Source organism: Giraffa tippelskirchi, chromosome 4 (assembly GCF_054371585.1).
Source record: "Giraffa tippelskirchi isolate mGirTip1 chromosome 4, T2T-mGirTip1v1.2.pri, whole genome shotgun sequence".
Lineage (NCBI taxonomy): Eukaryota > Metazoa > Chordata > Mammalia > Artiodactyla > Giraffidae > Giraffa > Giraffa tippelskirchi.
Window position 1 is genome coordinate 90,118,275 of NC_137278.1, and position 16,166 is coordinate 90,134,440.

At 44.0% G+C, this 16,166-nt stretch overlaps 1 protein-coding gene across 18 annotated transcripts in view; it reads right to left on the reverse strand.

Moving 5' to 3' along the window:
- The window catches only part of SFXN5 (sideroflexin 5), a 122,952-nt gene that overhangs the window by 96,870 nt on the left and 9,916 nt on the right, over positions 1–16,166 (reverse strand). For 12 of the 18 annotated variants that reach the window (XR_014051484.1, XR_014051483.1, XR_014051482.1 and 9 more), the window contains exons 2-3: positions 15,047–15,115; positions 3,169–3,246 (exon numbers count right to left, since the gene is read on the reverse strand). Coding sequence is in view for 13 of the 18 variants with exons in the window: in XM_081483006.1 (XP_081339132.1) it covers positions 3,169–3,246; positions 15,047–15,115 (147 nt within the window). In the remaining 5 variants the exon portion in view is untranslated. Of the gene's footprint in view, positions 1–3,153; positions 3,247–14,929; positions 15,116–16,166 lie in introns of all 18 variants that reach the window. The other 6 variants (XM_081482995.1, XM_081482999.1, XM_081483004.1 and 3 more) reach the window with 3 other exon arrangements.

The following is a 16,166-nucleotide window of genomic DNA, read 5'->3' on the forward strand; positions in this document are numbered from 1 at the left end:
TAGCTGAATTTAAAAATCCGATAGACATGTTGAAAATAAACTCAAGGAAATTTCCTGTAAAGCCAGACAGAAGGAAAAAGTGAAAGAATAGAAGAGAAACAAAGGATAAAAAAATCTGAGTATCAATCTAAGATGTTGAATATTTGACTAATAGGAGTTCTAGAATGAGAAGAAATTATCAAAGAAATAGTATAAGAAAAATTGCCAGAACTGAGAGACAGGAGTCTTCAGATTGAAAGAGGTCACCAGAAATCCAAAATAATAAATTTTAAAAGACATGGCATTGTGGAATTTCAGAAATAAACCATATACATAAAGAGGAGATCCTAAACATTCCCAAAGAGAGAAAACAGGTCACTTGCAAAGAATCAGGAATAAAACAGCATTGGATTTTTCAAAAGCTAGACTAGAAACCAGAAGAGCAATGTCTTCAAAATTCTAAAGGAAAATGTTGTCAACCTAAAAATTGGAATTTTCTCCTCAGCCAAACTGTCAGTTAAAGCTGAGTACAGAATTACAATTACAAATTACATTTTTTCAGATATAAAAGGACTCAAAATTTTCTTTCTATTTACCTTTTTTCAGGGAGCTACCAGAAGAGGTCTTCCACTAAAATAAAGGTGTACACCAAGAGGAGCTGGAGGGAGCTGGGCCCCAGAATTGAAAATTTCAGGGAAAAATATGGAAGTGAAAAAGGGATTCCCTTATAGCTCAGCTGGTAAAGAATCTGCCTGCCATGCGGAGACCTGAGTTTGATTCCTGGGTTGGGAGATCCCCTGGAGAAGGAAATGGCAACCCACTCCAATATTCTTGCCTGGCAAATCCCATGGACAGAGGAGCCTGGCTGGCTACAGTCCATGGGGTCACAGAGTCGAATACGACTGAGCGACTAAACCACCACCACCATTAAAAATATCAAAAAGCTGCTAGAAGATACGGCAAGAATTAGAGATGGTACAAAGACAACTCTGTCAGTGAGAAAAATGAGGCAATTATTAAATCCAGATAAAGCATAAAGTCAAAAAGGAGAAGAAACATAATCATATACAACATAGTTGTAGTATTATTCATATAATTGTAATAATGTGAATACTGAATATCCATAGGCCCCAAAACTATGATAACTATTTGGGGAGGGTGATGACAGTAGGGGAGAGAAATGTGTTTATGGAGGTAAATAAAAAGAGAAATGGATCCTCAACTACCACACAAAAGAACTAGTTGAGAAATAGCAGTACAGATAAGCTTAGTTTGAAATATAGGTTTCTATCTGAAGAAACAGCTAACAGCATTTGCTTCTGGGGAAGAGAAATGGGAATTGGGGAGGGATGGGGCAATACACTATTTTTCCTTGCAAGTGTTTTCGTACCAGGTGACTTTTTGAAATTTGTACATAAATTACTTTGAAAAAAACCGTGAGATTAATTTTAATAGCTTTTAAAATAAAGCTTATGAACAAATAGAAAAACTTCAGCACATTAATCATCTGTCTACAGTCACTAGAGCTGCCCTATACTACATCTCCCTACCTTTCCCCCAAACCAAACCAAACCATCAACTGTTCAATTAGCTCTAGTTCAAGTTTCCACATGATATTAACAAAACAGAAATTAAAAGCTTCTGTACAACAAAGGAAACTATAAGCAAGGTGAAAAGACAGCCTTCAGAATGGGAGAAAATAATAGCAAACGAGGCAATGGACAAAGAATTAATCTCAAAAATATACAAGCAACACCTGTAGCTCAATTCCAGAAAAATAAACGACCCAATCAAAAAGTGAGCCAAAGAACTAAACAGACACTTCTCCAAAGAAGACATACAGATGTCTAACAAATGCATGAAAAGATACTCAACATTATCAGAGAAATGCAAATCAAAATCACAATGAGGTACCATTTCACGCCAGTCAGATACTGCTATCCAAAAGACCACAAGCAATAAATGCTGGAGAGGGTGTGGAAAAAAGGGAACCCTCTTACACTGTTGGTGGGAATGCAAACTAGTACAGCCACTATGGAGAACAGTGTGGAGATTCCTTAAAAAACTGGAAATAGAACTGCCACATGACCCAGCAATCTCACTGCTGGGCATACACACCGAGTAAACCAGAATTGAAAGAGACACGTGTACCCCAATGTTCATCACAGCACTGTTTATAATAGCCAGGACATGGAAGCAGCCTAGATGTCCATCAGCAGACGAATGGATAAGGAAGCTGTGGTACATATACACAATGGAATATTACTCAGCCATTAAAAAGAATACATTTGAATCAGTTCTAATGAGGTGGATGAAACTGGAGCCTATTATACAGAGTGAAGTAAGCCAGAAAGAAAAACACCAATACAGTATACTAATGCATATATATGGAATTTAGTAAATCGGTAAAGATAACCCTGTATGTGAGACAGCAAAAGAGACACAGATGTATAGAACAGTAATTTGGACTCTGTGGGAGAGGGCAAGGGCGGGATGATATGGGAGAATGGCACTGAAGCATGTAAATTATCACATGTGAAACGAATCGCCAGTCCAGGTTCGATGCATGATACAGGGTGCTCGGGGCTGGTGCACTAGGATGACCCAGAGGGATGGGATGGGGAGCGAGGTGGGAGGGGGGTTCTGGAAGGGGAACACATGTACACCCATGGCAGATTCATGTCAATGTATGGCAAAACCAATACGATATTGTAAAGTAAAAAAATAGATAAATAAATAAATTAAAAAAAAAACAAAACAGAAATTACAGGGTCTTAGCCTAATTCCACACTGTCTCCTCCATCTTTCTCATCCTCAGTCTAAACTTCTGGATACTGGTATGCTAGTGAATATTTTTGAGAAAAAAGTCCTGATTTATATTATCTGCCAATTTCCATGGTGTAAATCCTCACATTGTGGCTGATTTCAAGTCATCACTGTGATGTCACTGAATGTGGAACTGGGAAAAGATGCACATATCAGCTCCAGCAAACTATTGCCTTAGGTTTCTCTAGTCTTAGCAGCCTCCATACTTCCCACCAGCAGCTTACAGGAGAGCCCTGAGTAGCCCCTCCAAAATAGAAGTGGATTCTGAGGGGAAGAGAAGTGGTTCTGCCTGCAGGGGAGGGATAATGAATTTGCCACCTTCCTCCCCGCCCCACTCCCCCACCCCACCTCCAGCAGAGTTACCTGCTCATTGGTAACCCCCGGGCGCAGGGTCCCATGCTTATAGTCTTCCAGCAGTTGCACAGCCTCTCTGAGACGTCTCTGCAGGCAAAGAAAAGGGACACTGAGGGGCACAGGACCAGGGCTCCAGCAACACTTTCCCTTGCAGGGGTGCGTCAGTATTGACCAAGCACTGACAGTCTTCCAGTGTGCAAGACCTGCCCCTCAGTTTATGGGACACACGCAAAACAATAAAGAAGACTATAACCTAGACGTCCTTTCACAGGGAAATGGATAAATGTTTGCCATTTATCCAGTGTAATAATACTATGCACGTTATTAGGCGGTTTAAAAAATAAAGTAGCTCTCCATGGCCATATCTCCAAGGTATTTTTTTAAGTGTGAAAGCAAATTGCAGAGCCGTATGACACCATTCGTTGTACCAAACAAACAACACATACACACACTCATTTCCTATGAGAATATTTATGTGAGTAAATGTATCAAAAAAGCTCTAGAAGGAGACCCGCCAAACTGGTGACAGAGGTTACCTTGAGGTAGGAGGAAAGAGTTCAGATTTGGCAAGTGGTGTTGGAAGAAATTTTAGTCTTAACTGTAATATTGAAAGTTTTTATAAAGAGAACATATTTATGTAATACTTATATAATTTCTTCTCAACATTTAAAAAACACTAGCAGAGATTTACATACTAAAATACATATGGCTACAGTAACTGATGGGGAAAAAATAAAAGAGAATAGAATTGTATGATTTTTAAAATGTTAAAAACTAGAGACAGCAACACTGAGAGAAGGCAGTCTTTGTCCACCGAAAGACTTGTATAAGAATATTCATAGTGGCACTCTTCAAATAGGCCCAAACTGCAAGCAACTCAAATGTCAATTAACAGACTGGGTAAGTATATGCACACAATGAAATATTACACAGCATTTAAAATGCAGACTACAAATATGTTACAATCGGATGAATCTTCTCAAGAATGGCACCCTAATATCTCTCACCCCACGCTCTTCTAGAACTTTCCCACATCCCCCATCCAGAGGTAGAGTCTACGTCCCTCCACTTGATCCTGGGCAGGCCTTTGAGAGTGTTGCCAAGGTGACGCTATGTGACCTCTGAGGCTAGGTCATGAAAACGCCTTGCATTTCCACCTGGCTCTCTTGGGATGGTTGCTTTCTTGAAACTTAGCCATCACATTGTAAGGAAGCCCAAGTAGCCTATGAAGAGACCCATGTGGATAAGAACTGAGGGCCTGACCCACAGCTCCAGCTAAGTCACCAGTTAATGGTCAGCAACAACTGGCCCACCATGGAAGTGAGCCATCTTGAAATGGACCTTCCCCCTGTCAAGCTGCCCTAGCCGAGGCTGTGAGACAAACCATCCTCTCTAAGTCCTGCCAAAACTGAAGGTCAGTGAGCAAAAGAATTGCCTGTTGTTATTTCAAGCCACTAATTTTGGAGTGATTTGTTACATGATAATGGAAGGCCAATTCACATAATGATGAGCAAAAGAAGGCAGATGCAAAAAGTATATATAAAATTCAAAAACAGGTCAAACCCTCCTAGGGTGGTAGACGTCATTATGGTATTATCTTTGTGGAGGTGGGTGAGGGTGTTGACTTGGAGAGGGCATGAGGGAACCCTCTGGAATAATGGCAATGCTCAATGTCTTGATCTGATTGGTAGTTACACAGTATAAACGTGTATCAAAATCCTTCAGGCCATACACTTCGGATTTATGTATTTTGCTGTATGTATGGTATATCCATTTTTTAAAAAATCAATAATAAACAGACAACAGTGAGAGAAGGCAGTCTATGTCCAGGTCAGATGAGGAGCGGTTATCAGGGATGCTCATGATGAGGGAAGAAACCCAGGGAAGCCACCCTGTTCTGCTTTGACCAAGAGACAAAGTTGGCTAAGGATGGGAGTGCAGAGAGACCTCAACAGAAGCCCCTGGTCCAAAGGCAGGATGCAGCTCCAGGGCGGGTTGCCCCATGGGGCATCTTCTGAGCGGTCACGTAGGATGGGAAAGGAACAGCCACCTCCCACACTAAAACAGCAGGACTAACAGCCAGCCCAGACGAGCCAATCGGGCTGTCAGGCGGCCAGGAGAACTTCTTACTTGGGAGCAGTCTGACTGCCGTAAAGTACTGCCTCTTCCCTTTCAAATATACGTCTATCAATTTCTGAATTCCAGAGTCCTTCCCCAGAATCTGTTTGCTTCCAAAGTAGAGACAGCTTTGAGTTTGTGTTTTTTCCAGCTGTAATCCAATCTGTTTAGAAAAAATATCAGAAAAATTGAAAGCACACACAAAAAAGTTGTAATCACCTGTAAACATACCACAGAGATAACCACTGCAAAAGTTATTATTTTCCTTTTAGACTTAATACATTTGCTTTTCATGTTGGTTGATTGTTTTAACTTGCTTAAGTTCAACAGAAAGTGAGCAGTTCAATATTTGAGGCCAGAGTTTAGTTAGCCCTTGCTGTCTCTGCAACCTCCCCCCAAATCCTCCTGGTGATACGGCAAGCTCCCCACTCCAAGCCTGCTTCCTGCCAGCCTCAGCCTTGGCCCCACAATAAGTGCCCTACTTTCTACCCTGAATGGTGAACGGCTCCGCGTTCTCATTATGTTCCCACTCCAGGGATTCAGTTCCTCTAACAACCTGGCCAGATTCCATCTCATTCCACACAGTCTTCAAAGGGAGGCCTCTTGCCACAGGATTAAGTTCCAAAGAGCCCTGATCTTGGCACTCATTGAGAAAGAACCAAACCCAAAGCTTCCCGAGATAGGCCTGCTACTGCAGGACTGGGAAAAGCTAGCATGTGCTTGTCTGCTTCTGGGCCTTGCTAAGCCTCAGCTTGGCCCCCTAGCTTAGAGACTGAGGGATAGGGCTCCCAGCCCCTCTGTGGGATAGGCAAGGCCTCAGGCCTTGTCTTGAGAGGTCCCTGAGGGCTGGCTCTTCTGAGAGCTGGACTTCTCACAGCAGAGAAGGGAGCCATTTTCAGGGAGCCTTGAGGGATAGGAGGAAGGTCTCTTTGCTTGAAGTCCTCCTGTCACCCAGATGCATTGACACGCTTGACGGAAAAGCCCTGGGCACTTGAAGGATGGGGAAAGCAGGAGGTCAGTGGCAGGGCGAAATTTGCAGGAAGGCTTTTCAGTCAGGAACAAACAGGCAGCTATGCCCTGAATGCTAAGATGGTGAGGGGCCCAGCTGGCCTGGAGACAAGGCTGCAGGCCCTTTTCTGGAGCCCTGGGCTTGGGGAGGGACAGCCCAGGTTGCTGCTTCCCAGACTCCATCACCTGCCTGCCAGAAACTGTTGCAGCAAGACTCGTCTTGTATCTGATGGGGCATGGTCTCCAGAAAGTCTCTCTGGAGACAGGCACCTGAGAGGTCTGCTCAGGGTCCCCAAAGCCCTGAGGGGAAGAAGGAAGCCAAAGGGCAGTCCTGCAGTGTTAGGGTGGTGGCAGAGAGGGCAGGAGACCCTGACAGACAGGAATGAGGATGGTGGGACACAGGATGGAAAGGCACAAAATAGGAAGATGAGGAAAGTCATCAGAAGCAAAGCTAATCTTTTTGGAGGGAAGGGGTATACCTTAGCCCACACCCAAACTAAATGCACACAGTATAATCCATGCTTGGCTAGGGAGCATGTCTAAATGATTTGAATATTTTATTTATTATAATGTTTAATATGTTAAAATATATGATGGGAGTGACAGCACCGGGCCAGGAGGTGAGGATTACCCAGAAACATTTCACCCCTACTTGTGATAAAGGCCACCCACTTTACCTGCAGGTCCTCACCCCTGATCTTTCCTATACCATCCCACCACCTTTGTGGAAGGACATGCTGCCTCCCCGGTTGTCTGTCTCCACCCCTGTCCATCCTTCAAGGCTTAGGGCCATCTTTTCCAGGAATCTTCCAGAAATGTTTTCTCTGCCCTCTGAACAGTCAGACAGCATTTGGTTTGCACCTCTTTGAGGTCCGTGATCACTTACCACCACGTGTCCATGTTATCTGTCAGAGACTGTAAGGTGCAGGGAGCAGGAGACTGGTTGTAGGTTATGTTGGCCGAAATGCAGGGCACACCTACCCCAGTCCATCACCAGCACAGGGCCACACATAATGAGCATTTGATAAAAATGAGGGACTGAGGCTGCTGGGAAGAGAGGTGAAGGGTATAATCAGGGTTAGGGACCAGGTTCCAAAGCAGCAGCCCAGAGGCCCTTCACAGCAATGCTGGTTTTACTGAATCCTGGGGTGCCAAGAGACCATGCCCTGTTCACACAGGATGTGGATGACAGTACCCCTCTGTGAGTGTCTGCTGAACCATGTGGACATTCCTTTCTCTGAGACAGCTTGGGTCCGAGCAGGAAGGGCATTTTGGTGCCCAGGGTCACAGAGCGGGTAGGTGTCACCTAGGAATCTCAAGTCCCTTCATTCCCAGCTCTGGGCCATTTCCATGAGAGATGAGCATGGAAGAGCCTCCTGTCCTTAGGATGGTCAGTAATTGAAAGAGGGATGGTCTCCCAGAGAAACCATAGCAATGCTTGCATGCTGAAAAGCCAACGTCAACGAGAGCCAGGTACCCCACATAAGAAAGGGAAGGGCCTTCTTTATTCTCATTCAAAGGCAAGCCCAGTCGACACAGAGAAAATTGCAGAGTGTCTTTAGCAAAAGTGGGTACAATTGAAATATGGGCATTTCAGGCAATCAAAATACAGGAGCCCCACTTAAAATAGTGGGGGGGAGAAGGGAGGGAGGGAAGGAGAGAAGGAGAGAGAAAGGAAGGAAAGGAAAGAAAGAGAAAGGAAAAAGAAGTGTCAATGGTCAGGGGGAAAATGAATGTGGGGAGTGGGGCTGGTGTGCATGAGGGAACAGAGCTGGTGGTAGGGACAGGGGGGCAGGGCCTGCAGGTTACGTCATGGCCTGCCTTGATCCCTCAAGTATCTGATTTCTCTCACCTGCACCAGTCCTGAATCAGCCAAGGGCAGGTCTGTGCATTCTTACCTTGTCTGCAACATCTTCAGCCATTCCTTTCTGGCTCTCAGACGGTGGAATTTGGGGGCCAAGGCTTTGTGCAGGCAGCATCTCAAGCCCTTCTCTCATCCTCCCTTGGCTTTCCTAAGCCTTTCTTGTTCCTTCCCAGCAATCCTGGGACCCACAGGGTCATCTGCGCTGAGGTTGTTTCCTAGCTCAACCACAAGCTACCTCTGGGAGGCCCAAGAGAAGGGGAAACCAGGCACACACGTCTCCCTGTGGCCATCCTCTGGTCACCTTCAGCACACTGAATGTGAGTTAATTCTGGCAGAATGACAGGTGGTATAGCCCTTTAGAAAATAAATCTGTCCAGCTACGCCTAAGAACTATAAAAACAATCATGGTCTACATCCTGGACACCCTACTTTTGGGAATTTTTTTCTAAAAAATAAATTTGTCAAAAATGAAAAATAATTTGCCTAAGACTATTTTTGGCAGGAAAGAAAACAGTAGGAAACAACCTATCTGTTAGACCTAAAAGCCTAATAGAGAAGGATATTTATACTAAAAGACTTGACTTCCTAAAATTATAAAGACTTGGAAATATATGAAAAAAGTAAATAAAAAGTCTCTGTTCAATGTAATAAGTATGCCAAAAATGTATACAGATGGGCAAAAACCTGAAGTGTATAAGGGTACTGAAATTTGGAAAATTTTAAATTTAAAATTAGACTACCTGATGCTGTCTAGAATGCATTTAAGTGGATATTCTTACTACTATTGAGAACATAAACTGATAGTCTTGGTACAGGTTGGTATAATTTGCAGGGCAATTTGGAAATATATATCAAAAGCCTTAAAATGCCTTTCATTCAGAAATTCCACTTCTAGGAATTTACCCGAAGGAAATAAAGAGAAATATAGGGAGATATATGTACAAGGATATTTATCACCATATTATTTATAATGGCAAAAGACTTGAAACCACCCAAATGGTCAATAGAGAAGATGATTAAGTTTTAGAATAATCACTATGGATTACTATGTAGTTACTAAACACACTTTGAAATAACATTTAATGACGAGGAAAAATGCTCAAGATATGCTATATGGAAAAAACAATATATATCATGTATACATATGTCACATATGATTTTAAATATATATTTACATATATATACACAATATATACAGAGAGAGATCTTCCTTGACTTATGATGGGGTTCATCCCATCATAAAAATTTCACTGTAAGTGAAAATATCATATCTTAAGTTGAAAATACATTTAACACACCTAACCTACTGAATATCATGGCTTAGCCTGGCCTTCCTTACACATGCTCAGAACACTAACATTAGCCTACAGTTGGGCAAAATCATCTAATGCAGAGGCTATTTTATAATAAAATATTGACTATCTCATGTAACTCATTGAATACTATACTGAAAGTGAAAAACAGAATAGTTGTGCGGGTATAGAATGGTTCTAAGTGTATCGGGATTCCCTGGTGGCTCAGACGGTAAAGCGTCTGCCCGCAATGCGGGAGACCCGGGTTCGATCCCCGGGTTGGGAAGATCCCCTGGAGAAGGAAATAGCAACCCACTCCAGTACTCTTGCCCAGAAAATTCCATGGATGGAGGAGCCTGGTGGGCTACAAGTCCATGGGGTCGCAAAGAGTCGGACACGACTGAGCCACTTCACTTTCACTTCACTTTCAAGTGTATCGGTAGTTTCACTTGTGATCACGTGGCTGACTGGGACCTGTGGCTGTCGTAGCCCAGCATTGCAACAGAGTATTGTACTGTATATCACTAGCCCAGGATATAATCAAAATTCAAAATTGGAACCATGATTTCTACTGAATGCATACTGCTTTCACACCATCATAAAGACCATAAATTGTAGACTGAAGTCAGGGACCATCGATAGAGAGAAAGAGTAAGATACAGATACACATATATATGTACACCGGAGAAGGCAATGGCACCCCACTCCAGTACTCTTGCCTGGAAAATCCCATGGATGGAGGAGCCTGGTAGGCTACAGTCCAGGGGGTCGCTAAGAGTCGGATACTACTGAGCGACTTCACTTTCACTTTTCCCTTTCATGCACTGGAGAAGGAAATGGCAACCCACTCCAGTATTCTTGCCTGGAGAATCCCAGGGACGGTGGAGCCTGGTGGGCTGCCGTCTGTGGGGTCGCACAGAGTCGGACACGACTGAAGCGACTTAGCAGCAGCAGCAGCATATATGTACACATTATATAAACCATCCTAATTTTGTACAGATATATACACTAGAATGATAATTGTGATTATTTCTTGCAGGAGAGATAATGAGCAGTTTTTATTTTCTTTTTTACACTTTCATATGTTCCAGTATTTAGAGATTACTACCAGAATCACATCACATCAAGAGGCACATAATGTCAATTGTTTTCATTGGTCACCTGGTTAAAGGAGTGTTCTCCAAGCTCACCATTGTAAAAGTACCTTTTTCCCTTAGTAATTGCTAAGCAAAATTTGGAGGCGATACTTACCTAAAAGACTAAGAATACCCTGTTTTACAACAACATTTTATTCTATGAAAATAGCATGTATTAATGATCCTGGTTGAAATCAGCTATTTCACTGAGGACTACATAATGTTTATGTCCTTCAACATTTATTAGCTGACATTCTTCTGAGAATAAGAGCTTCCCTCTCTCATATTTTTGTTTTTGCTATGGACTCATGGATTCTTCTTATCAATGTATTATAATCCATTGTTTTTCTTCTTCCTAATGTTCAAATTGTCCCAAACGTGGCTAGTGGGACTCAGCCACTTCCTGTTCCTGTGTCTCCATCATTCTAGAAACATTTTCTTACTTTCTGTAGCAATGCTCTTGGCCTCAGGTGTGGATTTGGCAAACTCTCCAAGAAGCCCTGGGTGCCTTTAGTAAGTAATGTCATTTAGAAACAAAGATCTGAGTGCTAAGTGTGTCCATTGTTACTGGGGTGGCATTGCTTCTAGGCCCTTTCATTGAGCAGAGTCTGAAAACTGAGAAATATAAATGTAAGTATATGAATGTATATGTGCATAAATCATGAGTCCACATTGACACCTCCAATTCAAATACAACATAATGTAGTTTTTGTCTTTTTCTCTACTTCATATTTGTATCTCCCTACTCCTGCGGTGAGAACCCTGGTTCCCAGTATCAGCGTAATGATTTACTCTGTCCTACAATACACCCAAAACAGTTTCAGATTACTTCACAAATACTAGTCATGAGTTTGTGCAATTTACACTGCTTCAGTTGGTTTTCCACGTCCTTCAGAATGATGATCTGCCAAACATTCATTCTCTTAAATAATTACTGAATTCAGAATAGCAAACTCCTCTCATATTCAGTTCATGATTTAAAGTAACTTAGATGTCAGCCGGTACAGCCTTTTCCTTAGAGATCTAGATCTAATTCCATGACCTATATGAAAGGATGAAGCTAGGGCTTCTGCCAGGTCCCGGTGGTTTCCTTCCTCTGGCCCAACTGGGCACACACAGCACCGAGAGTAGACTCCCGGCCCCTCAAGATCCCTTTAAAGAATGAACTGTTGCAGAGACTTCAGGAACCAGGCAGATTTTATGACAATATAATAGGAATGATAGTGGAAGGAACAGCAACTTTCACAGCATGCATGACCAATCTCAAAAGAGCCCCCAGACACTGGCCTTTCAGTTCTTCATGGTTACTTGCTCTCCTTCCCACTGTTTTCCCCTCTTGTTCCTTCTCTCTCCTCCCTCTTAGGAGGATCAGAAAAGCACAATTCTTCCTCTTCTGTCAAGCAGGCAACCTCCTTCCTCTCTGAAGCCTTGTTCAAGACATTCTTAGAACAAAGACAGCCTTCTTCCTAAGAGAAATTATGGTGAATAAAATTTGCTCCACCTCATTACACACACAAGGGTCGGAATCTTTTTAAAGCTCTGTCAGTTATAAATTACAAACAATAGCTGCAAAATTCTCTCAGGATGAGTCTATCCATTGACTCAGCTACTGCCCCTCAGAACTGGGTCACCAGAAGGCTCCAGCTGCACAGCATCTTTCCACCTCAGGAAACTCTGGCTTCCAGAGCCACCTCTCACGTCCTCCACTCTCCTCTCACACAGGTGAACCAGCCTATCCAGATCTCCTCCGTCTGGGCAGCCATCACCCCACGCTCCCTCCCAGAACAACGCCTAGGACTCTGGGAGAGAGACAGTGCTTTGTGGGCATAAGCCATGGTCTTGGGCTGAGCCCAGCAGCAGGGGAAATCTGGCCCTCCTGATAGTTGCTGGAGAGGGGCTCAGGTAAGAGATTCTTTCCTCTTGGTGCTTCTAATTACCATCGCTTCCAGGCAGATGGCCTTGCCAAGCTACTTGCCTGGATTGGAACCAGGGAGGGACAGAAAGGCCCACTCATGGCCCTTTCGGATTTTTTAGGGCCTAGAAGATCTTCTATGGGCAGAAAATTTCCAAAAGGCAAGTAGTACTGGAAACAGTCCCCAACTGGGATGCAGTAGGAAAATGTGTAGATCTTTCCAGGAAGCCTGTTGGCACCCTTGATGAGGAGAAGAAACAGAAATTTGAAAAGTATTTTTAACTGACTGTTGCATTGGTTATTTTCTGGTCATTAAATAGTTAAGAGTCTTTGACATTTCAATTAATGGTAAAAAAAAAAAAAAAGTATGAGATTTTTAAATTTACTCACAGGGAAATAGGCAAAAGATGGCTTAGTAATGTAGAAAGATGCTGAGGTCTTTCAAAATGCAAGAGTAGAAGAAAAAATGTGGTAGAGGATGACAGTAGTAACATGAAATGGTCTGGGGATGAGAGGAGTGTGGACTGGAGAGGAGGAGCTGTGAGCCCCCAGCACAAGCAGCAGCTGCCCAGCTGCCCCCAAAGCCCCTGCCTGCTCATGGTAACTGGGGGGAGCACTGACATACGTCCAGACTGCCCAAGACTCCCTCCACCATCCCTCAATGTGCTGCCTTCAAGTCCACCATTAGCACCTCCATCTTTTGAAATAAGCATTCATCTCTGCTGCCTCCTCCATCAAGCAGGAGGCATTTATGTTGGGATTTTTGTCACATTCTACCTAGTTGGGCACCATTCCAGAGTTTTCAAGAAAGACACATAACCTAGGCTAGGTAAGTAGTTTCTCTAGTTTGGTGCCCCTTCAAATTTTTATGTAATCGCATTGATTACTCCTTAGGAGAGTCCAGACAGGGCCCAGAAGTACAATAGCCTTGCCCTTCAGAGGCACTATACTCAGAAATAAGGTCAGCCAGTTAAAAACTAGAGTCCTTCATCCTTCCTGAGCTGCAACAGGAAATCACATATCAGGGGAATCCCCACATTTCCTGCAACTGGGCTTCTCTCCCAGGCACAATGGGGCTGGAGAGATGGAGATGGTTCTAGGGCCAGGTGCCTAGCAGGCCTTGTGCTTCTTTTTCTTCCCAGAGCTGAAGCAAGCCAATGCTCAGCACAAAAGTGAGCAGAGAAGTGCTGCCTACTCAGGGGGCTGACTCAGAGGCTCAATGACTTCTGTCAGGGTATGTGGGGACCCAGGGGCGGGGAGTTCAGGCCTTCTTCCAGCTTCAGAGAGCTCCCTAAACTTGAGTTACCTGCAAAGTGGCCAAAAATAAGTGTTCTGGAGACAAGCTTACCTGGGTTCATACCCTGGCTCCATCACTGGCCAGCACCATGTGCCTGAGACTTAACTTCTTTCTGTCTGTTTCCTCATCTGGAAAATGGAACTTAAAATAGAATCTACCTCAAAGGGTTGTTTTGAGTTAACCTGACAAGCTAATACATGTAAAATGTTTATGACACTGCTTTGCTCACAGAAAGTGCTTAATAAATATTCACTACATTATATGTGCATGCATTCCTATAAACATTTGTAAATACAATACAAAGGATATAAAGACACACTTCTTGGAATGGCTCAAAGAAATCTGACAGTACATTTAAATTTGACAATATCAAGGATTAGTGAGGATGTGGAGCGACTGGAACATTGTGGATGAGAATGTAAAATGGACAGTAATCCTTAAACAACAGTTCGGCAGCTTCCTATGAAGTTAAACATATACTTACCATATGAGCCAGCAACCCCAATCCTAGTTATTCACTCAAGAGAAATGAAAGCATATGTCCACACAAAGAATGCTCAGAGCAATTTTATTCATAATAATCAGAAAATGGAAACAGCCCATGTGTTCATCAACAAATGGATAGAAGAAACAAGTTCTGGAACATCCTTTCAATGGAATGCTGCTCAGCAGTAAGAAGGGATGAAGTACTGATACATGCAACGACACAGATGAACCTCAAAAGCACCACGTTAAGGGAAAGAAGCCAGACACACAAGGCTACAGACTGTAGGGCTTCACTTACATGACATTATAGAAACAGCAAAACAACAAGAACAGAAGACTGACGAATGGTTGCCAGGGGCTCAGCAGGGGGTTGGGAGATGGATTATAAATGGTCATGAGGAGTATTGTAGGATGACAGAAATGTTCTCCACCTTCATTATGAATATGTCATTGTGGCCACTCGATATGTCTGTCAAAACTCATAGGATTGTTCACATATAAAATATAAAGTATACCTTAATCGCAGTCTTACCTATCAGAAGAGGGAACTGAATAGGGAGAGGGCACGAAGGATCCTTTTTGTTTGAATTTTTGTAATGAGCACATAATCCATAATCATTTTATCGAAGTTTGCAATAATAATAATGACATATCTACCTTGAAGGGATGTTGTGAGATCCAGATGAAATGAGATAATGATGACCTGCGGATCTTCCAAAGTCACAAGGTATAAAGGCCAAGGGGCATCCATTGAGAGTGACAGCCACTACTCACCTCAGTGACAAAGAGTGTGCGAGGGTCGATGATGTCCAAGAAGTGCCTGAAGCGACCAAAGAAGGATGTCTGGAGAAGGGGTGGGAGAGGAGAGTGGATCAGTTGCTGTACCCCTTTCTCTAGGCAGTGGGGAACCCACCCACAGCTCACCCTTACTGTCAGGGTCCCACGGCCACCAGGACTCCTCACACGGGTTGATGAACGCCAATGAGGCCTCTCACTTCTCGGTGAACTGACGGCAGTTCTCCCAGCTCTAGGGCTTTCTAAAGTCAACTCAAAACGACGATTAAGACATGTCTGACCCAGTATCTCTTCCATGTGCTTCCCATTTTCCTCCCTCTTCTCCCAATGCCCTGAGATCAACTCTAGGCCTTTCAGCAGCTCCGAGAACCACAAAGCATGAAGGCTAGAGGGGAGGCCTGGTCCCCAGCCCTCTCCTAGTCTGCCCTGCCCACCACGGCCTTTCCGCTTTCCTTAGGACTCTCAGAGAAAGAGTCTCTTCCCAAAGTCCAGCACAGGCTCTGCCACCGGGCAAAGCTCCCCACAGCAGAGCTCAAGCACGGACGCCCAGCTTGCAGCCCTCAGGCCTGCCTTCACCCAGAGCCCCAGGACAGAGGGCCAGCTCCCCGTCCTTACCCCTGAGCAGGGGCCTGGGAAAAGGAGGGCATTGTGCTAAACAGGCCACAGGCGTTAGAGCACAGTGAAAGGAAACCAAGCAACGCTGCTGCTGGGCCTTCTGCCCTCAGATCAGAGCCAGTTTGGCAAAGCCAAGCTCCAGGGGAGGAGAGAGGGAACCAAGGGAGGGGACAAAGGGGAAAGCTGCAAACGCTGGCCTGGCGGTTCATGCCTCACTATACTCAGGCTCCCTCCCAAATCCTCCCTGGAGCCCCACAGCTCTCCAAGCCCAGCCTCCACTCAGGGCGGAAACAGAACACTCCCACTCTTTTCCCTTCTCACTAGGACATCAGACCCTGAAGCCAATTTCTGCTCCTTCCCCTCCTCAAAAAAGACTGAAAATAGACCTGGGTCACCACACGGTCTCCTGACACACTGTGGCACCCTCTGCCTGGAGCAGCCTCTCCACCCCCACTTCCAGCCCCAGCCCTTCACAGATGTATCC